Genomic DNA, 13,639 nt, shown 5'->3' on the forward strand with positions numbered 1-13,639 from the left:
TAATAGAACATCCACCGACGAAGTTGGGCGAAAACTTAGTCAATCACTCCTGGAGGACATCAAAAGAATGCACAATGAATTTGCACAATGCAACTTGATCAGTAATTTTGTTCGTATAAAACTAGTAGGAGTTGTCTATATACGTAAGTCATGTGTACGTACGTTAACAACACCATATTTGTTGCAAACAGACTATATCTGATTTTGTCAGTTATATTAAAAGCAACACACCAAGCAAGATTATAAGCATCGTCAGCCCGTATTTCATGGTATATCGGTTGTATTTTATGTTGCTTTTGGTTATTGATTTAGTCCAGTTGATTCGTATGTTAACATTGATGTTAACAATGTTTCGGTTTGCAGACTATCTTACGCCGTTTGCCATACTCCAGTGGATTTAAAGAAGGTCTACCTTATTGGGTTAACGGTAATCATTGCATAGACCTTTTGTCCAGTGAAAAAGTAAGTAAACAAACGTAGAGTGCAAGGTTACAGCATAACAGTGCTAACAACATTTTTACGATCCATTTGCAGATATTGATTCCTACACTCTGGCAATCTGAAAAGCATTGGGTCTTATACGTGATGGATTTACACGAAAAACAACTATGGTGTTACAATTCGTTGGAAGTTGACAATGGTTTACGGCTTGACATTTCTCATCTCGTAAGATTCCATCTATATGAGTATTGTGTCGTGTACTGGGGTCATGAATTTACTTTCGATCGCATTATTCTCAGATCAGTTTCGTCAAAGCCATTTTGGGAGTCGACGTTAGCGAGTGGATCTATCGCACGACATACCATGCTCCTTTACAAAATAATGTCGTTGATTGCGGTGTATTTGTAATGAAGTACATTGAAGCGATATACAATGGTGCAGAACTCTGTTTCGACGTTGTATGTCATTTCTTGGCCTCTATTATTGGGGATTAAATGCATGTCTATTGGTTCCACATTATAATTTGTTTTTGCAGGTTGATATACCTGGATTCCGCGAAGAACTCTGCAAAAAATTGACGTCTTTTCTAATTGCGGAGGAGAAACTAACGGTGCCGCCACGAGGATCTAAAAGGCAATGACCAACGATGCCCACCACGCAAGAGTAATTTCATGTTCATCTATTTTAAGTAGATTTTAGAGACGGTACAACCAACTTATGTGTAATCTATAATATGTCGACCGAATATTAGAAGTCGTTGTTGACTGCATGAATCACAATCCTTTTTCGCGGTTTGCATTTAAAGTGTTTCAGCAAAAGAGTGATTCCTTATCAACAAACAAATCTTACCGCTATTGACCTTTATCATGGGCGCATATCTTACAGCAAAATGTATATGTTCACCCAAAAAAATAATAATACTCAACAGCGATAAGGAACAATTGTTGTTCTGAAATCGCAATATTCTTCGTCGTCATTTAATGCAAATCACAAGGAAAACATAGGATTTATACGGTAAGCATGCGCAAATAATGAAAGCTTGTAATTGATAAAAGATGTGCGCTCAACCCGCATGATTGACAGTCACAGAATTAGATTGCGATGTATGCAATGAACAAAAGCTTCTAATGTTCGAAATGATAATAGTCAACATCGATATGAAATGTTTGATGTTTAAACATCGCTTTATTGCTGACATGCACAGAATGAAAATCGCAGAAGAGATTCGAGATGAATACGATGAACAAGAGTCATTAATGTCGCTTTCGTAATTAGAAATAGTACACAGCGATAAGACAGGTTTGATGTTCAGAAATGGTGGTCTAACGTCATTTTCACTGCTACTACCATGAAATCTTGTGTAAGAATTTGAAAAATTTTGGAATTTTAAACGACGTTTCCTTTAATTATGATATTGCAGACATATGAAAAAAGTCTAGACGGATACCTCAACTGCATCAAAGCCGCCTATACACTCGATTCAGGAACAAGTCGTTTATGCAGGAATTGTCGGTTTGTCGGTTCCTTATTCGCGAAGTAAAGTGGAACACATCCTTAACCTGTGTGATATGTCATTCAAATATTAATGAAACGTCCTATCACCCCCCATCAGTTTTGAAATAAATACGACAATTTTAATAAACAAAGAGCAAATCTCATATAAAATACACTACGCATTAATGAAATTGAACAATGTCATGTAGAAATATTTTTTGGTCTTATATAAATCTACAACTTCGTCCACACGCGTCCCAACAAATCGCCTTAGGTGTACATTACGGACTTACACCTCGACATTGGGTCATCTTGAGTCACTCTCATCTAGCTATGCACTACATTCGTTCACGATGGGGCATATATATTACGATTTTCATTCTCGTAAGTTCAACAATACAGCGATTTCTGAGAACAAACATTTATTATGGATAAATACTTCGTCATTTGTTCAAAGCGAACATTACGTGCCTTTGTAGACCACAAATCACGAAAATCTATTTCCGCGCTTTTCGTTCACGAAATGCGAGTTATACAAAGATTTCAGAACAACAACAAAATATCTTTCGCTGTACAGTATTTTTAATTACTGAAGAGCAGCATTACTAGCATTGGTTAAGTGCATACAACACAAAACTATTTCTCGATACGATTTAATTTTCGTAGATGAAGCAGTACAATGATTTACAAGCGTGTTTTGTAAATCTTCAAATTATATTTCAACGGAGACAGATTTACAAAATTTGTAGTCTTACAAAATTTGCCTACCGGAAGTCCTTCTCCTACATATCTCCAGTCTGTCTCTCTATCTTTGTCTATGTCTCTCTGATTGTGTTGATACCAGAAACCACACGATTCAGATTTCGACAAGATAAACCCCCATCACCGAAACGACCGCTCCTCTGAAACATCCTCCTCGCGAGGGAGAGGAAGAGGACGAGGTGGAGCTCCTGCTGGCCACCCTCAGCACGCCGACCGCGTCCCTCGCCATACAGACCCGCCTCCTCCCTCCCAGTGCCACCCCATCCTTCCTCCAACCCACACTCCCTCGCCACCGTTGACGACCGCTCCTCACCAGCCCGCGACTGCACCATCGGCAGCTCCACGTCAGCCAGCTCCACCTCTGCCGACCGCTCATCGCCATGCTGCGACTGCACCGTCGGAGTTGGTGTCGAGGAGGAGGGCGAGAACGGTGGTGGCAAAGCTCGTTAGGTTATACAGACAGAGCAATCGATAGGTTTCACATTACATATTTTGTATGCCGTTCTTTTTAAACTCAATCAAATTTCGGCATATTTCCTCGCGTACTTCTGGTATATCTTTCTGCAACAAAATATGTAATGTGAAACCAATATATAACAGGAATCCCCAATAACAACGGATATAAAGCTCATACAGCGTCGAAACAAGGTTCTTCTTTGTATATTGCTTCAATATGTTTCATTACGAATATGCCACAATCGACCCCATTACTTTGTAAAGGAGCATCGTCAGCACAGAGCAACATCCACTTGGCAATGTCGACACCCACAAGGTCGTTTAGGAATCCCGCCTGTGATAAAGGGATAATATAGTACAGTCCGGTTCACCTCAAATAGCTACGATTCACCTATGGGCAGAAGCTTACCAAATGCATAGCGTCACGTTCTACACCACTGTGGCAGTCTAATGAGTTGTAGCACCATAGTTGTTTTTCCAGTAAATTCATCTCGTATAAGACCCAATGTTCAGGATTTTGCCAGAGTGTAGGAAGTAAAATTTGCGAATCGATACAATAATTTATAATTCCATAGACATATCGTGATGGAGATGTTACGACTAAACCTTGGAGAAGAGGTTTGTTCACTTACCTTTTCAAAATTTAAAAGTCTACGCACTCATCATCGTTGTTCCAACAAGGTAGTGCATCTACGAATCCACTGGTGTATGACTTTCGTCGGACGTACATCGGTTGCACAAAATAGTAAGGTTTAACCACCAAGAAACGTGAGTAAGTCATAAAAGAAAAGAAAACAATAGCAGACCAAACATACTATGAAATAAGGGGTGATGATGCGTACTGTATTGCTCATTGTGTTGCTTTGAATATAATTGACAAAATCACACATTGTCTTGTTGCAAAAATGTAAGAACTTCAAAAAATACAAACCGATGACCTAGAAAATGATAGTGGTTACATACGTACAAAATTACTGATAGTGTTCCCGTCTGCAAATTCATCTTGCATCTGCTTGATGTCATCTACGAACTCGTTAGGGTGTTGCCGCCCACCCTTGTCTGTGGATGTTGCACTGAGTGCACCATGAGCGTAGTATTCAGAATTCAACATTGAAATTATTTTCTACAGTAAACAACACAAGTCGAAATACGACATGAAAAGGCAAATGTTGACTAAACCGATCAGGAGGTTCAAAAAATATAAGCCTTAAGTGCTAGTGTTGGTACTGTGAATGTGGTTGTCTTCTTCTTCGGCATCGTGCATGGTTGTATTGCTCCCATCGTCCTCTCCTTTGGCGCCATGCCTGGTCGTATTGCTCCCATCGTCCTCTTCTTCGGCGTCATGCCTGGTCGTATTGCTCCCATCGTCCTCTTCTTCGGCGCCATGTCTGGACAAAGATATCGATGCCACCTTTGCAACGTAGCTACGGAATCGAAGTCGTCAGTCAAATATAAAGAAAACGTCCTTTAACATGCCGCCCTTTTTCGAAAACCGCTAGCAAATTAAATGATTGCGTTTTAAATAATTAAAAACTCATCGTTTCACATGCCGCCCTTTTTCGAAAACCACCTGCAAATTAAATGATTGTGTTTTAAATAATTAAAAAATTGTCGTTTCGACTTCATATTATAACAATAGTTGAGTAGGAGATTGACCCGACCCGAACAAACCCGTTTTCCAGGTATGAATAATCTTTGACGATTATTGTATTGATTATCATATATGAATACATCAATATATTCATGCCACATATTTTTCTTATCGGTTTTTTAACAACAAATGTTCATTATCGCTTTATACTAGTATCATTTAACACCGCAAATCGATGTTGGCTTACACCGTTTACAAAGGCCGATTATTACAAGTCATTGTCGTTTGCGTGGTTGACCTCATGAATTGCAATCCTATTTCGCGGTTTGCATTGAAGGTGTCCCTGCAAATGAGCGATTTCTGACCGGGAACCATATCGTACCGATTTTGGCTGGCCGGCATCCTATTGCACGATTTCAATTTACTGATGATCATTAGTAGCAATTTCTGAGCATCAAACTTTTCTTATTGTTATTGAATGTTATCATTTACGATGTCAGAACTCGTTCAATTATTGTTCACGACATACATCGCAAATCCTTTTTGCGATTTTCTATCGAGGCGGAGACAAATGCAGCGATTGTTGAGCAGAAATGCTCTATCATAGTGATGGCGACCTTAATCATTTCCTAACGTCAATTACGGGACCATGTTGACCGCATAAATCACATGTTTTCTGCGATTTTCATTAAAAAATGACGAGTTATATTGCGATTTATGAACAATATTACTCGTGCCAATCAACCATCTATTGCGACTGTCATTCAAAAACGACAAGTTAAATTGCGACTTATATTGTGATTTTCAATCAATCAAGGAGGCTAGGCAATGCCACGATTTCTGAACAACAAACATCTATTTTTTATTAAAGTTTATTTATTTACGAGATCCACAGACGAAACGTGTCTATTAGATGTAATAATAAACAATTAAACAATAAAAGAATGTCACGTTACGACAATTAATTATACAATTACAACAAATACCTATCGTGATAAAAAAGAATACCTAGGGTTTATTATGTGGCACTTGACGAATCAGATGAAATATCATAGACTTGTCTCTCTCTTTTTATTGGTGGACTGTCTATCCTGGGTGGCCTTTTGGTTGCGTCTATCTTACTAAAAAAACTGGTCATCATCTCTACCACTGAGTTCAATTGTATCCCCATATTGCTTACTTCTGTCCTTAATTTCTTATTTTCCCTCTCCATAAGTTTGAACTTTGCGGCAGAGACAATGTTCTCTTTTGTAGCAAGTGTTCGGTCTTCATCGCGCTTTGTTATTGAGGGAATCGTTGTTGTAACTAGAGAGAGATGACGTTTTGGTTGTAGAAGTTGGGCTGCAACATGAGAGTGGGCAGTTGGGAGGCATGGGTTCACAATTTTCTCAATCTTCAGATTTCGCCGCATTGGTTCCCAATACCTTTCAAAATAGAATGGATCAAATTGTCCTCCTTTATAATCATACGATACGGCACAGACACCACTTGAGTTCCAAATTAATAATTCATCCCTGTAGCGATCGCGTCAATTCACGTTCCTGCCCCCACCACTATTCATCTTTCTTCTCACTTCTAAAGGCTTATTTGGGATAAACTGCCCCAAGCCAGATTGTAGGAGAACTCGACTACCATGCTGCAACTCGGCTTCATAATTGCAAAACAGCCACAAATCGCGGTCAGACAATCTAGCGGCCTCTGCAACAACATATTGGTCATCGTCCTCCCCATCTCCATAAGGTCTCCACAAAACCTGTACATGTGTAATTCTTTTTAATAACGAGTGACAAATATATTACAATTTACTTAAGCATGATATGGCGACAACGATATGTACTACGGAAGACAATCATGCAGCGATGATTACTTAAGAATGCTAAACATTACAACGATTTATAATACTCAATGATAAATGCTGACACGATTGTAAATAATTTTAGAACGTTTACCTCATTTAGTTGCAGCCCATCTAAAATGGACTTAGCATTATGAACTATGATTTTATTCTAGCCCAACGACCGATCTTTGGAAAACCACAAATTGCAGGGCTACAATGTGGACGCAATGGGATAATATGTTCACACGCCTAAGTCTAACAAAAACAATATTATTAGTAACACTAAAACCTTCAATGAGATTAGTCTATAATTACTAAGTATGTAATCAACAAATACCTGAACAAATGGACAAAATCCCCTAACTGTTTTCCTACTATTACTCGCACGGTAGAGTTGACTGTACAAGTGTGCGAGCATAGCGGCACCCCAGGCATAGTTGTCAACTTCGTCTAAGTCTGCTAGGTACTGCAGTCACATGGAACTTATTCTCGAACCAGAACAATCGAAAAATAATGTAAGACCAAAAAAATAAAGAAGGAAGCCGCACAACTCTTTGTCAGCTGTTTCAGATGCACAAGTAGCGAAGCGGCCTTCCCATTTATTACGAAAAAATGAGACTTTCATTGATGTGGACTTGATTCCACCAGAAATACATTGACTTCATTCCTAAAAGGGCCGTGCATTTTTCCCTTGTGTTATAGTTTGAATGTCGTAATAGGACAACACTGTCATCGCACTTAAGGCCAGTGATCCTCGCCACATCTTCTAGAGTCATGGTGATCTCAAAAGAATCAAACTGGAATGTGTTTGTCTTATCATTCCACTTACTTACCAGGTGGGTGATGGTATTCCAGCAAGTTTCAAAATATTGTTGGTCCAAAAGGCCACCGAAGTGCATATTTCGTAATCGGTCCTTCTGATATGCACTCAACTGACCATACCACGACAGAACTACAAGCCATTGACACTGACCTCTGAGCTTTTCACCTGGTGCTCTACTTCTCTTGTGACCTCCCTGTAACACAAAATAACATATTATTCATACCAATTGTAAATTAGTTTCATTTGTACTTATGAATAATATTCTACTAATCGCTATAAATAATATTGGTTGCACACAAACTATCACAGTAATCGTTATACATATTAATACCTAACACAGTAATCGCTATACCAAAATCGCTAAACATATTATTAAATCTTCACAGACAGGACGGACTTATTTACCTTGGTCGCTCTTTTCTCTTGTTCTCCCTCCAACCTAGGCCTTTCAGGTTGGTCCACTGCCTCCCACTGCCTTTCCCTTTCCTTCTCTTCCGACTTCAACCTCTCCTTCCTTTCTCTCTCCTTCTTTTTCACGCCCTCCTTCTCCTTCCTTTCTCTCTCATTCTTTTTCTCATCCTCCTTCTCCTTCCTTTCTCTCTTCTTCTTTTTCTCGTCCTCCTTCTCCTTCCTTTCTCTCTCCTTTTTCTCCTCCTCCTTCTCCTTCCTTTCTCTCTCCTTCTTTTTCTCCTCCTCCTTCTCCTTCCTTTCTCTCTCCTTTTTCTCATCCTTTTCCTTCCGTCGCGTTTCTTTCTCTTCCAAATATTGTTTCCTTCTTTCCTGCACTTTCTTCTTCTGCTTCTTCCTTTCTCTTTCATTTTCTTCCTTCTCCTCCTTCTCCTTCTGTCGCCTTTCTTTCTCTTTCAAGTCTTGTTTCCTTCTTTTCTGCACTTCCTCCTCATGCTTCTTTCTTTTTCTTTCCTTTTGTTTCTCCTCCTCCTTCTCCTTCTGTTGTATTTCCTTCTTTTCCTCATCCTCCTTCTCCTGCCTTTGCATTTCCTTACCTTCCTCAAACTCCTTCTCCCTCCTTCGTCTTTCCTTTTCTTCCTCATCCTGAGGCTTATTCTGTTCCTTTTCTTCCTCCTCCTTATTCATTTGCCTCCGTCTCTTTCAGTAGCTTTACCCTGTTTCGCCTTGCTATAAGCTCCAAGTACATCATTTCTGTTTCTGCCTTAGCATCCTTCATTAGTTTGTTAAATTCTTTTTCCCTCTCCTCCTCATTCTTTTTTTGCCTTTTCCTTTGCTCTGCCTTCTTCCTTCTCCTTTTCTTTTCATTCTCCTCCGTATTTCTTTGCTTTGCCTTCTCTTCGTCATCCTTCTTCTGCATCTTTAGTTCTTCAGCATTCTTTCTTTGGTCCGCAGCCTCGATGTCTGATGGATAATCCTTTGCATAATACAATTCCAAGGCTTTTGCTCTGTCTTCATCGTTCCCAATCTTAAGTATATTTTGGTACCTCTCAAAAACCTTAGATAGATGAGACTGGCGGATCACTTCTCTAATACACAAACCACAGAATGACGGGGCATCTCTTCTCTGATGAGCCGCAAACATTGCTAATCTGCACAACACATTAAACGATTATCATGATTAGAAATCGTCGGAATATTTGGGTTCATACGTACACATTGTTGTAAGATTTATCAAACTTACAAATCGTTGTATAAGAAGCAACCTTCAGATTGAATAACAAAACCTTATACGAAATTCACCGAAACGATAGGATTTTGGATATTCCAACTGTAGAGTAAGCAACAGTAACAACTAATACGCAACAGAAGGTGGCAACGATGTTGCGACTGCGCGTAAGACGGAAACGGATGCTCTTGAACAAAGGAAAGGATGCTCAGTTGTACACAGATGAAAGCAAAGTATGCTCCGGTAGAGTTTTCTTCTTAGGGCGAGAATGGATTGTTTTGAACTATTTAAATCCTACAACATATAACTTGCTATGTACACAAACTTTGCGAAACATTTTGGCGCGATAACGATGGAGGGCAGTTTTATCCTTTTCATGAACCGCCGACTCAGTTTTCTAGATGGAGGGCATTTATGTCCGTTCGAGGAAGAGTAAGAGAATGGCGGTAAAGGGTACTTAAGTCTTTGCGACGGCACCAAATTACGATGCAATATGACGCGGACACACATGGGGATACATGTCGGTCTGCATCTTATACGTGGCACTCTTTGGGAACACCCGAACATGAGATGGAGTACCGGCCCTGTTCGGGGGGAACATATAACCTGCTTTGTTAAAGAGCTGCCTACCTATGTGACACAAGCCAAATACATGGCAGCATTATGAGGAGGGAAGATCAGGTCCAAGTAACCTTGGACAGAAAACCATCCAAGGTTTCTCGGATGTCGTTCATTGCCGAGATGAATGACTCCCGAGGCACCACCAAACCCTTCATGTTTTCAGTGAACCTGTCCATCCATTTTGCAAGCATAGATGCCATTCATCCAGAAAATGAACGGCATCCATAAAATTTGTGGAACCCATATATGTCAAAACCTTTTGTTGAGGGCTTTTGGGTGTCGTTCATCTTAACAATGAATGGCATCCAAGGTTCCTTGGAGCTGATCTGCACTCCATTCTCTGATTGGGGCATGCATTCTGCTGCTATTGGGCCCATGGAATGTTGCCATGTAATTGGCTTATGTCACATAGGCAGGCACTTAAGATCTCTGGATCTCTCTTTCCTGGTTAGGTGGGTCATCTTAAGGCTTTCAAGTTAAAGGAGGTCATCAGTTTAATACCCACAGTGCATGCCGCAAGGCCAAAACCAAATGGGAAACTATTCTCAGTGTCCACGGGGAGTACTCATGAAGTTTTATGCTGCAGTTAGGTCTACTTATCAGCCCCTTGATGAGACGTTCAAACCATAGCTTGGATTTCTCCACGTTAAATAAAAAGAACAAAAAAAAAAACCAAGGTTCCTGTCCTGAACAGAAGCATGTTAGATTGGCTTATGGTTAACAGTAAGTTAATCGGGTTTCGAAATACAATAGCTTAGTCCTTAGATTTATAAGATTGTTCACTGCGTCATGGCTTGTGGTAATTCTTCTTCAGTTCCTTTTCTTGCATCTAATCTGTGTGGACTGAATTGGGCAGCTAAGGGTGTCATCAGAGATGAGCAATGCACCCATAATCCTCAATGTGGACTGTGACATGTACTCCAATGATTCACAATCAGTGAGAGATGCCTTGTGCTTCTTCATGGAAGAAGGGACTGCAAGACAGATTGCTTTTGTGCAATTCCCTCAACGCTTCAATAATATCACCAAGAATGATCTTTATGATGCTTCCCTACTGGTCATCAACGAGGTAGGCAGTACTTCACTTACCATTATATTTTATTTTTTTACATAAAACATGATTTTTTGAGTCACGAAATTTTGACAAATTCAGAGCTGTTGATTTTTGAAGCTTTTGAAAAGCCTGCTTACATTTTTCTAATTTTTTAATGATGAGGAACACTCTGAGAAACCAGGTCACTTAGTGAGAACCCCTGTGAGGTAAACCCTGGGTGGAGTCGTCCACATCCAAGCCCTTACGGAGCCCACCGGTTAGAGGCACTTGCACACCAGATAAGAGTCGAACCTGGGACAAAGGGGTCAGCACCTTCTCCCCAAGCCTGCTGCCACTTGGGTGACCCGATCGGGTGTGAAAAGCTTGCTTACATGTCACAATTACATGACTCAAAACCCATCTACTAAAAAGAAACCTTGTAGATACTAGATGGTTCCAATACCTTCATTTGTACCAAATTTACCCATCTATATACGTATATTTTTATTTGTAAGTTTCAATATAAAGTTAAGAGGGTGTAAAAAATGTAAATCTCTAAAAATCTAATATGCGATTCTTCTATTATTTATGCCAAGTGCATTACTATAGAGTTTTGGGTGTTTAGACCAAATCGGTTACACTAGTCCCCTATGTCATCTCCATCTTCATACTCCTTGTTGGGATTTCATTGATTCAAGTTGGTTTAATCAAATTGGACTCCACATATGAGATCTACATCATTCATACAGTGAAGATCAACATTTAAATTGTGGAAATCTGACGTGTGTAGGACTTTTTGTTTTTTTAAAAATCAACGGTTAATAAAACACCCAATTTTGTAATTTAAAAAACCTTATCTTTTACAAGGGTTGATCTTTATTAATGATCTTTATTAAATTGACCATGCTGAATCCATCTATAAGGTCAGATTTGATCAAAACAACCTGCATGATAAGAGTATTTGAAATCGTGTTTAGACATGCATAGCTAAGTTTTTGCATGCATCATGGTGTTAATTTTCCAGGTAGAGTCACGTGGACTTGATCGATTTGGAGGACCATTGTATGTGGGGAGTGGATGCTTCCACAGAAGGGAGAGTCTTCATGGAAGGAAATCTACTGAGGGTTTCAGGGGAGAGTTGAATGGGAGGATATGGAGGAAGTCTGTGGAAATGGTCAGTATTTTGGAAGACAGAGGAAAGAATCTTGCCACTTGTGCTTATGAAGAGAACACTCTATGGGGGATAGAGGTCTCTCTCTCTCTCTCTCTCTCTCTCTCTCTCTCTCTCTCTCTCTCTCTCTCTCTCTCTCTCTCTCATGTTAATGCAATTATGGGGCTTGTGCAGGTGGGATTGAAATATGGGTGTCCTGTGGAGGATGTCATCACTGGTCTTGCAATACATTGTAGAGGGTGGAGATCTATTTATTTGAATCCAAAAAGGGCTGCTTTCTTAGGAGTCGCCCCAACTACCTTGAATGATACATTAGTCCAACAAAAAAGGTGGTCTGAAGGAAACTTCCAAATCTTCATCTCTAGATACTGTCCCTTTGTATATGGGCGTGGAAAAATAAACCTTGGGCTTCAAATGGGCTATGCCATCTATGGTTTATGGGCTCCCAATTCCTTGCCGGTACTATGCTATGCTATTGCTCCCGCACTCTGCCTCCTAAGTGATATTCCCTTGTTCCCTAAGGTATTCTCTCTCTCTCTCTCTCTCTCTCTCTCTCTCTCTCTCTCTCTCTAAACCTTCTGACATAGTAAATAAATCATGCTAAAATGGTTAGATTGAACATGTGGTGGCTAGATCCATCCAAACAAAAGTGTGTAGCACTCGATGGTATCATGGTGTGCGTGTAACCTGTTGTATTTACAATCTAGTTAGGATCCCACAATGCAAATTCATTTTGACTTAACCTAACATTGTAGATGTGTTCAGGTGGTCGATTAAGTGAGAATAAACTTTGGATCGTGCTTTTGTGATGAAAAAATATGTTCTTTTGAGTCATAAAATTTGGTGTATTCATAGCTGTTGATTTTGATCACCAGAAAAACCTGTACATGATCCATTGTCCAATTTTAGTGCGGATCACTACGGACCATATCAGTTCATTAGCATTTCATTGCATGATTTTGTAAATCAAACCCTATAAGGATGATCTTCATAGTTTATTCACGAGAAAATGTCTATTAGATCGGAAATTTATTATGTTTAGATGGGTTTATGCATGAATCTGAAAATCAATGGCCCGTATTTTTTTTAACCTTTACAATGAAAAAATTGAGAGTTTTTTCATTGAAATTTATTCATTCAAAAACATGTTCTCTAGTAAACAGGTAATAATGAAGAGATCTGCATAATCAGTTTCAGCAAAACACAGTTGTGTATATGACCTTTTTGAAGTGGTCCATCACCAAGTTGGTTACGACAGACCAACTACCATATATATATATATATATATATATATATATATATATATATATATATATATATATATATATATATATATATATATATATATATATATATATATATATATATATATATATATCCTTTAAAATTCATACTTTCAAGTAATTTTTGCTCAATTTGAACCATTAGATGTATTTATCATTGCTTATTTGTTAAGAAACAAGCTTTCTTTCAAATTGATTTGATATAAAAATATAAATATCTTTCATCAAATTTTAGTATAATACCAATCATTAATTATTTTGACTCTTTAAAATACATATCTGAACATAAAAAATCTTAATCAAATACATGTTCTCTATTAAGTAAACAATGATCAGCACATCCAATGCTTAGGACCTCTCTCTCTCTCTCTCTCTCCATTATATATATATATATATATATATATATAGGGAGAAACTGAAATATGTTTATCAACCAAATATGTTTGCTGTTATGAATCAAGATTTTCAAATGTTTTTCTGCAAATCTAATC

The 13,639-nt window shown here is 38.8% G+C and overlaps 1 protein-coding gene across 4 annotated transcripts in view; it reads left to right on the forward strand.

The window, feature by feature from the left end:
• LOC149818400 (cellulose synthase-like protein E6) overlaps positions 1–13,639 on the forward strand; it is a 42,623-nt gene that overhangs the window by 22,102 nt on the left and 6,882 nt on the right. For all 4 annotated transcript variants that reach the window (XM_089984998.1, XM_089984995.1, XM_089984997.1 and 1 more), the window contains exons 5-7: positions 10,518–10,730; positions 11,719–11,943; positions 12,040–12,387. In XM_089984998.1, coding sequence (XP_089841124.1) covers positions 10,518–10,730; positions 11,719–11,943; positions 12,040–12,387 — 786 coding nt within the window. The remainder of the gene's footprint in view (positions 1–10,517; positions 10,731–11,718; positions 11,944–12,039; positions 12,388–13,639) is intronic.

This window comes from Nuphar pumila, chromosome 13, assembly GCF_984573655.1.
Source record: "Nuphar pumila chromosome 13, dmNupPumi1.hap1.1, whole genome shotgun sequence".
Lineage (NCBI taxonomy): Eukaryota > Viridiplantae > Streptophyta > Magnoliopsida > Nymphaeales > Nymphaeaceae > Nuphar > Nuphar pumila.